The following is a 16,784-nucleotide window of genomic DNA, read 5'->3' as shown; positions in this document are numbered from 1 at the left end:
TATGGAAGTAACGTTCACGTGACTTTTGATTTATCCAGAAAACGGCATTGTTGCAGACAGAACAGGTTAGCCAACTTTCCGGATATTTTTGGATGTACAAAAACCATCATGCATGACTTTTTTTTTAATGACTCATACCATCTTGGCATTCTGCCTTATCCTGTTTCATTCTTGCTCTCTTTATAAATTGTACGTTTTAACAAAACATGGCTTCTACATGCCACTTCACTTCAAAGAACATGATTAACCGAAAATAAATGTAATACATAGATAATGCAAGCAACCGGAGACTAAAGCTAAATTTCAGAGGCATTATTTGGATCCCTTTTTATCTCTCTGGTAATCTTTCACAAGAAAGAATACAAGGAAATGGCAAAAAAAATTGGGTCTGTTCGAGGCTCATGTTTATTAGCATGAAAAATGACCGCAGGTGTGAACGAACCTCACACCTCATGTCACCTTGCACATTCTTGGACTTCAGTGACTCCCCAGGCCATGACACAGAGATGCAGCCTCGAGAGGTTTGTTGGCTGGAAACCTAATCAGACATGATTGGGGGGGGGTTGAGAAAGCAACTTCATTAAACACAGCACTGTCAGATGCCAAAGTCATAACGACTTCAGAACCAGTTCACTTAAATGTCTGTTGGTGCCAGGACAGAGACCTGAATACAGGACCTGATGTTCAATCTATTATGATGGCGAAAAACAGCACTGAATTTCTTCCTGTGATTTTAAGGTCATGTTTGAGAACTTGGAGATGTTCTCAGATCCTCGTTCCTGCAGAGGATCAAGCTCCTGAATGTTTCTGGGTTTGTGCAGATGGGCATCCTCGTGAATCCAGACCACAGGCTTTCAGCAGAGGTCAAATCCTTAAACTGGGATGGTCATCACAAGGGTTTGATAGTTTCTCTGCTTCTTTAGAAGGGTTTTCTGCATGATCTTCAGAAACTGTCCATCATTCGCAAAGTGTTAACCTTCTAGCAGAGGCAACCTGTGTGTGGGGTGGAGAGGGGGGTTGACTTTGGAAATGTTTGGCTCCATTATCTTATTGAAAGTACTCCTGTATAGAGAAGTTATCACCTTCTGGTGAAATGTGTTGGTTTTAGATGCATGTGCTGAAAGATCCATTGATTTGCCAGGTCTTGACCATCTGGCAGAGGCAACCAGGCTTTGGACTGAGATGATGTTTGCAAAGTATTAATTTTTGATTGATCAATCATATCTGGGTTTGAGTTTGGCTCATTTCTCTTGTTGAAAAACTTTTCTCTCTTGCTTGTGCTCTCATGCTAATTCTTAACTGAGCAGAGCTCACCAGGTTTTGATCCAAAATGGTCATCACAAAACGTGTTTTGTACAACAGGTCATAGAATAAAATGGATATGGTGACCTTGTGAAATTTAATGCCATTTAATCATCCAAAGGTACCTGGACCACCAGCTGGAGAACTGTTCCAAAGCTTCAATTATTATACAGCACAATATTTTAGTGGATTGGTGGAATCTCTTCCCACCCCACCCCAATGGAGTTCTCTGGGCTCTTATGATGGTCCTGATTTTCTTTTAATAGTGTATTTTTTGCATGTGTATTTTCATATTGTTAGCGGACTTGTACAGCAATATTCATTGAGGTCATGTTTGGTAAAAATGCTTTTTCAGAGTGATTTGATGTACAGTGCTCAGCATAAATGAGTACACCCCCTTTGAAAAGTAACATACATTTTAAACAATATCTCAATGAACACAGTTTCTAAGATGTTGAAAAGACAAAGTTTAATATAACATCTGCAGCTTATAACGTGAAAGTAAGGTTAATAATATAACTTGGATTACACATTTTTCAGTTTTACTCAAATTAGGATGGTGCAAAAATGAGTACACCCCACAACAAAAACTACATCTAGTACTTTGTATGGCCTCCATGACTTTTTAATGACAGCACCAAGTCTTCTAGGCATGGAATGAACAAGTTGGTGACATTTTTACATCAATCTTTTTCCATTCTTCAACAATGACCTCTTTTAGTGGCTGGATGGAGCATAATGCTCAACTTGTGTCTTCAGAATTCCCCAAAGAAAATAATTTCTTTCCACCACAAAGGTGAAGGCTACAAGATCATCAGCAAAGCTTTACTTATCAGAATACTGTAGCAAAAGTGGTGCAGAGATTTAAGGAAGTTGGAACTGCAACCATCTCACAGAGACGTCCAGGTCGTCCACAGAAGTTAACACCTCGACAGGAGCGTCTTCTGATGAGAAGGGTTGAAGAAAATCGGCATGCAAGTTCACTGCAGTTATCTAAAGAAGTAGAAAGCCAAACTGGGGTGACTATTTCCTGTGATGCAATACGGTGTACACTGCAGAGGAATGGCATGCATGGATGCTGTCCACGAAATAAGTCTCTCCTAAAGCCCAGGCACAAAAAAGCCCACCTAGAGTTTGCCAGGGCCCATGCTGACAAAGATGAAGACTACTGGGACTCTATACTCTGGAGTGATGAGATCAAGATGTTTTTGGAACTGATGGCATTGCAAAGGTGAGGAATACAAAGAAAACTGCATGGTGCCTCCAGTGAAACATGGTGGTGGCAGTGTCCTTATGTGGGGCTGCATGAGTGCTGCTGGTGTCGGGGAGCTGCATTTCATTGATGGCATCATGAATTCAGGGATGTGTTGCTCTATACTGAAAGAGAAAATGCTACCATCACTCCGTGCACTTTTCCAACATGACGATCCTAAACACACATCTAAGGCCACTGTTGGATTTCTGAAGAAGAACAGGGTGAAAGTGATTCAGTGGCCGAGTATGTCTCCTGATCTGAACTCAATCGAACATCTATGGGGAATTCTGAAGAGACAAGTTGAGCATCACTCTCCATCCAGCATCCAGTCACTAAAAGAGGTCGTTGTTGAAGAATGGAAAAAGATTGATGTTGCAAAATGCCGCCAACTTGTTCATTCCATGCCTAGAGGACTTGGTGCTGTCATTAAAAATCATGGAGGTCATACAAAGTACTAGATGTAGTAGTTTTTGTTGCGGGGTGTACTCATTTTTGCACCACCCTAATTTGAGTAAAACTGAAAAATATGTAATGTTATTAACCTTTTCACGTTATAAGTTAAACAGATGTTATGTTAAACGTTTGTCTCTTCAACATTTTGGAAATTGTGTTCATTGAGTTTTAAAATGCTACTTTTCAAAGGGGGTGTACTCATTTACGCTGAGCACTGTAACGTTGGCTCCCAAGGCAGCCACCAGGGGCCTCTCTTGTATCATTTTACTTGTGAGAAATAACTTGTCTTCAGTGGTCTTGTTGAATCATGTGGCAGGGTTCCTGGGAGCAGTTTTGCTTTGGGCCTTGACCTTTCAAAACTTTGTTCAGTTATATCACTTTTTTTGTTTAAAAAAAAAAAAAAAAAAGCCCTTCCTTTTGAATAGCTTTGATCCAATGTCTTGATTTGGAAATGTGAACTGTCAAACAATGAATTATTTGAAAAGCAAAAAAAATTGTTCGCAATTGGTCAGTTCAAGCTCAGTTTGTCATGCAAATGCTCATGCATGCTGTAAAATGAATACAACATTCTACACAAATTATAAGTGACTCTTTATATATTGAAAGTTATTGACTTGTTGTAATTTGATTTGTTTTCAGCATGACTGCAGAGGTCCCAACCTTTCCCCCAAGAGCTCAGGATGGTTGGAGGATGCTGGATGGTTCCTCTTCGCGGACAGACTTCAGGCCAGAGTTCCTGCCAAATCCAAGCCATGCAGCTTCTCCAGGCAGGACAGGGCATCATACCGTAACTTCATGCGTTCGGATCCTGTCAAGCTGTGCTTCTGGCTCCAGTGCTGGTTTTTTTTTTATGTGCAGTACTCTATCAGCTTGATCTCAAAACAAACAACTTTGAGCTCCTCTTCCAGGGCTGGAAAGGGAAACCCCAGTTGGCAGATGTTTGCTTCAAGCGTGAAGGTGTTCCGGTTTCTTGGCACACCTTGCTCCCGTCTCAAGGACTGGGTTCCTCTCATTAGGTCAGAGATGGACATTGGGAACTTGAGGTGCAGTGGCCACAGGATCCTTGAAGGCACCCCTTTTATTGGCCTCCCGTCACTTCTCTCACTTCCCATAAATCTTGACTTCTGCCTGAACTCTGATCATGCTGTTGAAGGGTTTTCTTGCAACTTTTACACTGGCTTGTGTTTAACATGAAACGAACAAACTTCTTCTCAAACTCTCAAGACACTTCACTTTAGCACCAAGGACCTGGGTTTTGTAGGCTGAAGACATCCTTGCTCATCCTAGCAGTTGTTCTGGACCAGTCACATCTACCTCACTGTAGGAACTGAAAAGACACTGACCATCTTGTGCAGGTGTGCACTGGGGGTTAGCGAATCACACACTTGGTGTATTTGCCCTCTTGCCTGACTTCAACAGGTTGACCCAGGCTTGGAATCCGAGCATTCCTTGTGAAATCTTGTACTAAGTTTTGATTTATTTGTGTCTCATGAAATTTTTGAATTGTGATGCTTGAAGTCTTGTACAGTTAATTTGCATGGAACTTGCACTGCTTCAACCTCAGGACTGTAACTCTTGTACAGGGTCTCTCCACTGTGGAATTTTGACATTTCAGGTTCTTAACATGTCAGTGTTATGGTTCAAGTTTTGGAGGAAAGATATATTATGGAGGACTAGTTAAGTGTAATCGAGGTGACCCCTCGATAGCCTTCCTTGGCTATCAAAGTTAGGACTAGGGTTGGAATCTATATGAATTCAGGGGCTGATTAACACAGCTGAGAAGGGTCATCTGTTTCTTTTTCAGTAATGCATTTAAGTCCAGTCAGTTTTCCAAGCAGGAGTGTGATCTGTTATCATTTAAGGCTCTTGTACTTTGTTAAATGATTACTCTTGCTCTCATTTGTGTAATAGTGTAAAAACACTGAAATATGTCATTGTATTTTTTTTTTTGTGCTTTTAAAAGACAGTTACTGGTGGCGTGTTCTGTGCTTCTTTAGTGGTCTTGTATGGATTCTTTAAGGACCAAGAAACAAACACCTGTTAAACTCCTTTCTATAAATTAGGCATTTTTGTGAAAAAGATGTAACTATTCTTTACCTAAAAAAAAAAAAAAGTCTGCCCTGTTTCACCTACTTTCCCAGCTGAACATCTGTGTGTCTGCTCCAGACTGTTGTCATCTTAGATCAGTTCCTCGAGACTCCTGTTTCGGCTTGTTCGACCAACACGCCATACTATCTTTCCAGTGCTTGAGGACTTCTATGTTCTAATGCTCCTCATGGTTAACCTCCAGCCTCACGTGTTTCAAGGCAGTCTGCACAAGGGCCAGACACAAGCTTTTTAGAAAAAAAATTTTGTTACCTGCACATTTCAAGCAGGGTGGCACGGTGGTGTAGTGGTTAGCGCTGTCGTCTCACAGCAAGAGGGTCCTGGGTTCGAGCCCTGTGACCGGTGGGGGCCTTTCTGTGCGGAGTTTGCATGTTCTCTCCGTGTCCGCGTGGGTTTCCTCCGGGTGCTCCGGTTTCCCCCACAGTCCAAAGACATGCAGGTTAGGTTAACTGGTGACTCTAAATTGACCGTAGGTGTGAATGTGAGTGTGAATGGTTGTCTATGTGTCAGCCCTGTGATGACCTGGCGACTTGTCTAGGGTGTACCCTGCCTTTCGCCCGTAGTCAGCTGGGATAGACTCCAGCTTGCGTGCGACCTTGTAGAAGGATAAAGCGGCTAGAGATGATATGAGACACTTCAAGCACAGTGAAATTAATCCTTTTTGTATTTAACTCATCTACAGTACAAGAATGTGAATACACATGCACAGACCAGTGGCCACCCCTACCAGAGCACCTGAGGAGCAGTCAGGGGTCAGGTACCTTGCTCAAGGGCACCTCAGCTTAAGGCCACCCCATGTCAACCTAACCATGTCTTTGGATTGTGGGGGAAACCGGAGGAAACCCATGCAGACATGGGGAGAACATGCAAACTCCACACAGAAAGGCCCTGGCCACCCCCTGGGTTCAAACCTGGGACCTTCTTGCTGTGAGGTGACCGTGCTAACCACAGTAGTCGAGCTGTTGCCAACTTTTTTAATTTTAAAAAGTTTTTTCAGCCTAAACTGCTGCACATTTAACAAATTCCTTTTTAATACACTAGCGGTTTTAAATATGGGCTGATTCTTCCCCTGAAGCTAAGTCATAACTGGAAGTGTTTCCTTTTCAATAGAACACTTTGCCAGCGTTTGTGTTTGAATTGAGGGTGTGGACATTTCTCTCCAACAATTAAGTGCCTGTTATAGCTTGCAGTTGGGGCCCTCATGGAGGACTAAACCTCACAATGCGGAATTAATGCTGGGCTCCAGTTTGGACTGTTAAATTATTTAAGGTTTGGCTGGTGAAAGGAATGAAAGAGCTGCGTAGGCTCTCCTGTGCCTCTGAGGATGGTCCTGTCAAAGCCATATGTACACAAATTAAACAGGAAATGCAATGTTGTTGCACATAGAAACTAATGGGAAAAATCTGCTAAAGTGCTTTTGTTGATTTGTTAGAAAGCCTATATAATTATCCAAAAACACCAGTAGGTGAGCTTGTACAATGCTATGATGTTAAATCCTCTTCTAACTCTTCACTTTCAAGTGACTCTCTTAGTGAAGATTATGTCTCATTATACAACAGGTCATGGCAAGTGTTTTCTTTTGCAAATAAAAAATATTTCATACTGATCTCTCTCTAATTTGTGTTGTTTGGTATATATCAGCCACTGCTCAAGTCTCGGCCTATTAAAATGATCAGCTTCAAGAACATACTGGGTTTTTTTTATACGTTTTGTGTTGGACCATCAGAGCTGCTGCGATGGAAAACTTATCACTGCTTTCTGGCCAGTCAGAATCAAATATTTAGTGCACTGTATAAACCCTACCAGTGTACGCCAGGGTTCCAGGCAGTGTTCTGAGAGTAAATGTCTGGAAAGCAACACGATTGTGGGACTAATGTAGCCTCAAATGCTCCTCATCAGATTGAGTCTTTGGGTTCAAGTCTCAGGAGGCTGTTTAACAGGATAGTGAGGCATCCGGGACTGTTCAAAACTGCTCAAACTCTCGTTTCCTGTTTTCTAAGATGCCTTCTAGCTTTCCCCAGTTGAAAGGAACAGAGATGTATTCTTGATGATGCAAGTTACGTGTAAATCCGTGCAGCAACTTCATCAAGCGATGAAAAAGGACAGCAGACTGAAGCTCGCAGAGAAGTAATTTTGTATACAATATAAATTTTGGGCTTTGGCTTGTTGAAAAGTTACTAAGAACTGAACACTGTACTGTAACCATATACATTTGATATGATTTGTGAAGTATCTGTTAGGGGTAGCACAGTGGTGTAGTGGTTAGCACTATTACCTCACAGTAAGAAGGTCCTGGGTTTGAGCCCAGTGGCCGACGGGGGCTTGTCTGTGTGGGTTTCCTCCAGTTTTCCTCACAGTCCAAAGACATGCAGGTTAGGTTAACTGGTGGCTCTAAATTGACCGTAGGTGTGAATGGTTGGTTGTCTCTATGTGTCAGCCCTGTGATGATCTGGCGACTTGTCCAGGGTGTAGCCTGCCTCTTACCCATAGCCAGCTGAGATAGGCTCCAGCTTGCCCATGACCCTGCACTGGATAATGGATGGTATCCGTTAGCCCAGCCTTTCTCAACCAGGGTGCCGCAACACCCTGAGGTGCCGTCTGGCTTCGTTAGGGGTGCCGTCAAAAAATTATATATTCTAACATTGAAATAAATAAAATGAATTAAAATTCCAAAAGACGATAGTTACACTAATGCAGATCATCGCCGCCTCATGCATCATCAAAATTTGTCTCACAGCCCCTTTTCCCATGTCACAACGTCACTGCCGGGTTCAGCGTATGGTCAGCGTGACTGCGTATATTTTATATGGGGGTGCCTTGAGAATTTGCATACTTCTGAAGGGTGCCGTGACTGAAAAAAGGTTGAGAAATGCTGCATTAGCCAACTAGCTAAATTTGGTATAGTTACACGGCTCGAAATTCGCAGTGGTCCGGTCACCCGAGGCGACTTAATTTGTCATTTGGCGGGTAATTCCTGTCACTAGCCAGCCCGGCTGGCGAGTTGAAAATAAAAAAATATATATGAAGCGAAGATTCAGACACACTGTCAACTAAAGCCGCCACATATTAAGCGTGGGCCGTGTCTGTGTTAATCGATGTGTTTGTCGGCAGGATGGAAAATACTGAAGAATTCCGAATCATATCGTGTACGAGTCAGGCTGTCGGTTTTTTCAGGCTGTCGGATAATCTGGCCACATTATCGGCCATTTAAACACGTTTTTGTTGTTGTTTACATCTGCATCTGCCAAAGCTACGTTGCGATGTAGAATTTTCTGAAAGGTGTACAGAAACCGCCAGAGACGGGGACAAAGCGACCTCGGTCTGAAGAGGAGAAAATGGCCGCCGATAAAGTGTACGAGAAGGACAAAGGACTTGTAAGCAAATGTGGGAGCAGGGTAGGCCTGGGCTGCAATATGATTTTTATGGAATAATTAATTTTTTTTCAAGTTGATTCCTTGTCAATATGAAGCTCCTAATGCTTTCTCTCTCATAAATGGTTAAATACAGAAAGTATGTTGGACATATTTTGGGTGCTATAGTCATGATAGTAAGTATATTTGTTTTCAATACTCGTACACCAAGTTGCCAAGTTTCCCAATATATTATTTGTTGATATTATATTATGGCGCTCTGTGTTGTTCTCATTTATGTATTTAACAACAGTATCAAAATACTCGGGTCTTGAAATAAATGCACATTAGTCATGAACAATGGTAACTACTCTCTTTTGTGTTATTTTTGACAGAAGTAAAATTCATACATGAACAAATTTTGGCGAGTTACTTTGGAAGGGAACTAGTCCGGCTGGCTGGTGAAAAAATGTATGAATTTCTAGGCCTGAGTTACATAACTGTAAATCCTGACCGAAAAGGTTGTTCCAAATGAACTTCCAAAGAAGATACCTTCAATCTAAAGTCCTGCTTGAGAAGACGCCTGTCTGCTGTAGCAGTGAGGAAAAACAAATGCAGCTTTTGTGTCTTCAACATGTTTGATAGTTACTAGCATTCATCCCTCCCTCTTTTGTTTTTTTAAACCTTTGAAGGTTGTATTCAAGAATGGACTCTCTCAGGTTAGTGACTATCCAAGCCACACCAACACATTTTCCTTTTTATCAGTCACCCTATGTTTGGATTTGCTACCAAGGTGTGTATTTTTATGCTTCTTGTACCATTGTGAAACCAGTACCCATTTTTGTTCACATGACCATTTGTATCTCACACACACCTGAATGAAGGATTATATATATTTAGGCTGTACATTTGTGAATAACTTTCAAGCACATGAGTGGTACCCTTTATTTATTCATTATTAGACACAAGTGTATAGAAGAAACCATACAACACATCCAGACCCGAGATCATGTGAAATACCACACAGATAGTTGGCCTCTCTGAAGCTTGAACCAGCAACATTGAACTTATAGGATAATGCTGTTACACACTGCACCACAACATTGCTGTAAAGCAAAGAATTTCATTATATTTTTAGTGGTTCTGTCGTTACATGTAATGTAGAAGGTCAATCCTCTAATATAAGCTGTTTTGTTATGAGATCTGGATAGCTCAATGGGCAAGCTAGTAGCTCCCACAGTGTAAGAAAGTCCAGGTTCAAGACTGGGGTTTGTACCTTATTTTAGTGGATAGTCCATGTTTTTGGGGCAATGTGATGTAAAGTAAAAGATAAAAATCTGGGGAAAAGCACCTTTGTTTGAAGGCACCAATGGCTCAGATGTCTAAGGGTGAGTCCCTCTGCAGTGAATACTGCACAGGATTGAGGCAGCCTGTAGGCGAGCTGAAAGTGCTGGAACCAGGTGGGGCACTAAATCTGGCAGAAAGAAGGAAAGAGAGAGAAAAGCCAGTCTGTCCCACCTGGGGCTTCTGGAGAGGTGAAAACAGGGGTTATGCTCCTGTGGACCATAACCAGCTAACATTTTGCACATATATATGTGCACGTGTATATATATATATATACATGTGCGCGTATATATATACGCGCGCATATATATACACGCGCATATATATATATATACACACGTGCGCGTATATATACGCGCACATATATATATACGCGCGCGCGTATATATATATATATGTGCGCATATATATATACGCGCACATGCGCATATATATATATGTGCGCGTATATATATATACACACATATACATGTGCGCGTATATATATATGCGCACATATATATATATACGCGCGCATATATATATACACGTGCGCATATATATACACACGTGCGCGTATATATACGCGCACATATATATATATACACATGCGCGTATATATATATATGCGCGTATATATATGCACATATATATATACGCGCACGTGCGTGCATATATATGCACACGTGTGCTTGTGTATATATATACACACACACGTGTGCGTATATATACATACCGTGTATGTATATATATATACACACACACACACATGTATACATATGTATTACGCACATATATATATACATCTACTTTTTGCATGCATACTGTATTCACAAAGTAAATTTTTTTTATTGAAACATTGGTAGTTTCTGTTATTGCTACTTCCAGATGAGTGTATATTCATACATAATACACATATTCCTCTAATTTATACTACAAGCACCACTAAATGCTAGATATAGAATCATCTCGTTGCTATAATTATGTTACTAAAATTTTAACAGTACTTTACAGTTCTGAATTTATCATGTAGATTTAAAAGAAATCAGTTGTTTTGTATACTTTAACTGAGATTCAAAGCCAGCATCTCAGCATGCCTCATATACAGTAGATAGCCTTAATCAACAGAGCTAAGAATAGTGACTAAACCAGCCTATTGTGTTTAGTATCCTTATTATTCATTTGCAGCTGGGGGAGAAAGCGAGGCCTGATGCTCAGATAAGAATTGAACCAGCAACCTCAGGTATAAAAAGTACATTTCTCTCCCACATAGCCAGTGAATAAAATCTGCATTTATCAAGTTTGTCCTCGACACTGACACTCCACAGCACCTGGTCAGTGTGCTGTTTTTTTTTTTTTCCAGGATATGACCTGAGGAACGACCAGCTCTGTGGTAGCTCAGGCTGATTAGTGTGTGTATTTGAGCATGAAGTGCTGGGATTGAGGCAGGGGCCCTACTGTGGTGTTTGGTGACTGTGTTTCCGCTAACTTCTCTGCTACAAAATGTGTACTGTATAATTCCTGCTGCTATGCGTGTATAACTAAACTGTGCTCATAATAAAATCTATAAACGTACTCATGACATGTTTCATTCCTTGAGATCTTCCAGTGTGTGTGTCTGACTACTATCCAAATGAAGCTGTTTCACAACAAATCAAGTGTTTATCTCCCCGATGAACATCTCACTCACTTTCATAAAGCATGCTATCTTGGCAGAGGTTGGAACAAACCCTTGATAGACAGCCCCACAATACTTGTTTATTAGGTCTTCCCCTGCATCATAACTTTCTATGCTTTTTCTTCCAATAATCCTCCCTTTTCATTCTTTGTCCCATCCCTTGTTCTCCCTATCCAGGATAGTGCTGGCTGTCCGCAGTGGCCAACTTGTAGCTCCAGCCCGGCCTGCTGTTGCAATTTTTACAGCTGACATCAGGCATTATAAGCCGTCCTGCACGTCACTGGACTGTCGATTCACCACCTGCCGTCAAGAAACACACACACACACACACACACACACACACATCCTGAAGGAGTCAGAGTGAAATACAGCTGTTTGAGCTTTGCAGACAGAATTCCTTCCAAATCAGTAAACAAAAAGGGAGAAAATCCGCAAAGGCTCAGTCAGAACTGTGCGTTTGTATATCGCATTTGTCAACCGGGGCATAATTTAACATTGTGGATGAGTAATTTGTACAAGGCTCCACGTTTCAGACATGAGCTGGTCTTTTGTGGTGTGTGCACATCTGCTGAGGATCATGTCTGCGAGAAGAACCTCATGTGGAACTCTGCCAGTGCAGTAAACAGAGGGGACAAGAAGCAGCACCCTGCAGGCTCGGCCTCTGGACGTGTGCATGAACTGAGCATCACTAATTTAGGAAGAAGATGTTGTGTGCATGTTACTGATTTGTCCTCATGTGCCGTGCAACCACAGTGAAAATCTGCACCGTTCAACGCGGCTGTTTTCAGTGGAATAACGAAGATGTCAAATTAAAATCCTTCACGCCTCCCCACGAGGCTGCCGGTTCAGTTGGTCGATGTGTCAAATGACATCACGAAAGTGCAAATAAAAGCAAATGATTTACATCATTTTCAATTCTGACTTAAAAGGTGCTTTTGTTTTCATTCCAGCGCGGTGCTGCTGAATCCTCGAATCTGATTGGTCAGAAGGTCTGGATGACTGTTCTACAACCCCAATTCCAAAAAAGTTGGGACACTGTGTAAACTGTAAATAAAAACAAAAATGTGATAATTTGCAAATCATGGAAACCCTATATTTCTTTGAAAATAGTACAAAGACAGCAGATCACATGTTGAAACTGAGAAATTTTACTGTTTTTTGAAAAATATGTGCTCATTTTTAATTTGATGTCAGCAACACGTTTCAAAAAAGTTGGGACAGGGGCATGTTTACCACTGTGTTGCATCACCTCTACTTTTAACAACACTCTGTAAATGTTTGGGAACTGAGGAGGCCAATCGCTGTAGTTTTGAAAGAGAAATGTTGTCCCATTTTTGCACGATACACAATTTCAGTTGCTCAACAGTTCGGGTCTCCTTTGTCATATTTTGAGCTTCATAATGCGCCAAATGTTTTAAATGGGAGACAGGATTGCAGGCAGGCCAGTTTAGCACCCGGACTCTTTTACTACAGAACCATACAGTTTTAATAATTATGTGCAGAAAGCAGTTTGGCATTGTCTTGCTGAAAGAAGGAGGGCCTTCCCTGAAAAATATTTTGTCTAGATGGCAGCATATTGCTCTGAAACATATATATATATATATATATATATATATATATATATATATATATATCATTCAGCATTCATGATGCCTTCCAAGATGTGCAAGCTACCCAATGTCACGTACATTAATGCACCCTCGTACCATCACAGACGCTGGCTTTTGAACTGTGCACTGATGACAAGCCGGATGATCCCTCTCCTTTTTGGCCTGGAGGATGTGATGTCCAAGATTTCTAAAAAGAATTTCAGATTTCGATTCGTCAGACCTTGGGACAATTTTCCACTTCACCTCAGTCCATTGTAAAAGAGCTCGGGCCCAGAGAAGGTAGCTGTGTTTCTGGATATTGTTTATATCTGGTTTTAACTTGCATTTGTGGATGCAGAAATGAACCGTTTTCATAGACGATGGTTTTCTGAAGTGCTCCTGAGCCCATACAGTGATTTCCACTACAGACACGTGTCTGCTTTTAATGCAGTTTTGCCTGAGGGCCTGAAGATCACAGGCATCCAATGTCAGTTTTCAGCCTTGTCTCTTGCATACAGAGATTTCTCCAGATTCCCTGAATCCTTTAATGATATTATGTACCGTAGATGATGTGATCTACAAATTCTTTGCAATTTTACATTGAGGAACGTTATTCTTAAATTGTTGTACTGTTTGCCCAAGCAGTCTTTTACAGAGCGGTGAACCCCTCCCCATCTTTACTTCTGAGAGACTCCGGCTCTCTGGGATGCTCTTTTTATACCCAATCATGTTACTGACCTGTTGCCAATTAACCAAATTACTTTTTTTTAGCATTACACGACTTTTTCAGTCTTTTGTTGTCCCTGTCCCAAGTTTTCTGAAACGTGTTGCTGACATCAAATTCAAAATGAGCATATAATTTTTTAAAAAACAATAACATTTTTCAGTTTCAACATTTGATATGCTGTCTTTGTACTATTTTCAGTGCAATATAGGGTTTCCATGATTTGCAAATTATTGCATTCTGATTTTACTGATGTTTTACAGAGTGTCCCAACTTTTTTGGAATTGGGGTTGTACAACAGCACAGCACTTGGAGTCGTTCCTGCTGTAACGTCAATGACAGGTTTTGATCAATGTCCTCGCTCGAATATGTTTGCGTTTCTCTAGTAACAGCTCAATGTTTTTGGCTACACTTTTGTCCTGTTAACTTCAACAGACAGACAGACAGACAGAGAGAGAGAGAGAGTGAGTCAGTGAGTGAGAGTGAGAGACAGAGTGAGTGTGAGGGAATGATGTTTATCACTGCAGTATTGGAAGTGAGAAGAGAAACTGACTGAGCACATAGATGTTAAATGTAATGATAAATGGATAAAAAAATAAACATTTTTAAGTAATAGAAAAACTGTAAGAGAAAAAGTGTTTATTTTACTGATTATTTTACTTAAACAGCACACCGGTGGCAAGCCGTTACTATTAAAGCAGGGACTAGAGCTCGGCCAAAACTTAGCCAGACACCAAAAAAGCTACAGGGCAAAGGATTTTGCAACAGATTAGCGGCAGGCTGTCGGGTCGCTCCGTTGGGCGTAGCCGTCGATGAAATCTTAGTTTGTCAGTTGTTAGCCTGTGCTACTTGCTCTTGATAGCACTGGCTTGACCGCTTTATTAGCATTCGCTAATACTACTGATGAATGCTACACCAGTTGGAAGTTGACTTCAGTACTGCGCTGATGGTGCCGACTTGCGGTTAAGCTCATGTTGGGGTTTCGAAAAGGCCGAGGGCGATAAGTTTTTGGTCCCGCCCACAATAAATCAAAATCTGATGACTGGTTAATCCATCTGTCACTTCCTACATAAACACACACTGCCATGGCCTTCGGTCCCAGCAATGAAGTCCTAACCAGTGAGTGAGCAGCTCTAAACTCTTCTCAGCCTACAGCTAACAATCAATCTCGACTTTAATGTTTTCAGGACTGTAACGTTTTCTTTAATGAAGCAAATTTGATTGAGGCTGAATTAGAAGAGACTTATTGGAATGAAATTATGAAAGAAATTAAAGAATGAAAAATTAAATAGAACATTTGAAATGAAATACCCCAGGCTTGTGGCGTTTCCCTATTTATAATCACATTGCTTCAACCTAAATCAGCTCCTTGGTCCAAATCCAAGTTGTTTACATCCTCTGTCGTAAATGAGACCAACTCAACACGGCCCCCGAGTGCGAGTTAGACAGCTGAGGAAAAAGTAAGTGAATCCTGTGGAATAAGCCGCATTTATGTCTCGATTTATCTGAAAATATGGACTGATCATGTGAGTTAGAAGAATGAAAAACAAAACTATGTCTAAACTCAAAACACAAATTATTGTTTTGTTCATATCCATACTGAATACTTCATTCAAACATTCATGGCGTATGGTGGAAAAAGTACGTGAACCGAAAAAGAAAAGCGAACTGGGGTCAGGATTTCGCAACCTTGAAACGAGTCCAATCAACAGAATGAGCTTGGAGACTTCCGCCACTCGAATATTTTGAGTTTCCGATTCACGTGAAGCAGTAAATCCAAAACAGTTCACTTACTTTTTCTTGCCATAGTATATTCCTTCCACGCCTTTAAAAAAAAAAAAAAAAGATTCCTAAAAGCACTTTTTGGACTCAAACTCACTCTCGAAATAAATCTGATCCTAAAATATTATTACTGCTTGATAATAATCTGGATTATAATTTTCAGGTGGTCCAATGAACAGTACGAATGCGTTGAAACCAAGGACTGTAAAAACATGGACGATGTGACTCCATGCCCTTCCGTTCTCAGAAACGAAGCCAAAATTTCTCTGCTATTATGTCAAAATTTTCAGAGTCGGACTCTGTGCAGACCCGCCCTCTTCTCCCAATCCCAAGGTCCAGCATGTCCCCCAGGCTGGCAATTACTTCATTCCTAAGTGTATCCATGCCTTCTTATGATTTCATAGAATAACATTTTAAAAACTAATTTCTGGTGGAAAATAAAAACTGTACAGATATCAGTGTCTGGAGAAGCCACTTTTCAAATGAGACACATTTGATGAGAAGAGTGATGTGGAAAAACGGCGATTTTGGTATTGAAGCACATGGGGATGGGAGGTGCGACACATTCCACTCCAGCCAGCAGGGGTGCTAGACCTACAGTAGTTTCATTTTTGGAGAGCCGTCCATGTTTATTCCAGTCATCGGTTGAAATGAAGCGAAGCAGTAGTGCGTGCTCATGCCCTGTTAAACAGGAAGGCCGTTACACTGGGATTCATTGTGATACACTGGGATTCATTGTGATTTTTCAATTAACACGGCATTCCCATTCCTACCACTATCCTGTCAGAACAGTCTCATGTTATTTGACCACTGATTTTTTTTTTTTCCTGAGGACCCTGCTGCCTCTGATGCTGATGGAGGATTTGTAATGTTTTTTTTTTTAGTTCTTCCCAGACCTTTTGCAGCCTCAAACGCTTATTATGATCACCACATGTGTCATGATTCATGCTTTTGGAGATTAGTTTTTATTTGTTGGTTTGTTATTTTCTTTCTTCCGGGGCTGTTTCACGGTCATGGTTGTCTTTATGAAAAACACCAACTAACTCCTGGAAGCAGATCCAGTGTAAATACACTGGAGTTTCTTCTTACCTTCTTTTACAGGGTCACACCTACAGCCCGACCTACAGCGCTAAATGTCTCTATAAGTTCTTATAAATATGTTTAACTCTTTGATGCAAAACATATGCACACCCCTTCTAATGCACAACATGGGTCAAAAATG

The 16,784-nt window shown here is 41.0% G+C and overlaps 1 protein-coding gene across 1 annotated transcript; it reads left to right on the top strand.

The window, feature by feature from the left end:
- Positions 1–440: 440 nt before the first annotated feature.
- On the top strand, positions 441–4,868 carry LOC132889089 (uncharacterized). The gene is made up of 2 exons (XM_060925254.1): positions 441–521; positions 3,650–4,868. The coding sequence occupies exons 1-2, from the start codon at positions 453–455 to the stop codon at positions 4,202–4,204; spliced, it is 624 nt and encodes a 207-aa protein (XP_060781237.1). The 5' UTR covers positions 441–452; the 3' UTR covers positions 4,205–4,868.
- The last annotated feature ends 11,916 nt before the right edge of the window (positions 4,869–16,784 follow it).

This window comes from Neoarius graeffei, chromosome 7 (assembly GCF_027579695.1).
Source record: "Neoarius graeffei isolate fNeoGra1 chromosome 7, fNeoGra1.pri, whole genome shotgun sequence".
Taxonomy (NCBI): Eukaryota; Metazoa; Chordata; class Actinopteri; order Siluriformes; family Ariidae; genus Neoarius; species Neoarius graeffei.
The sequence above is the reverse complement of the archived record's forward strand: the minus strand, read 5'-3'. Positions and strand labels throughout refer to the sequence as shown.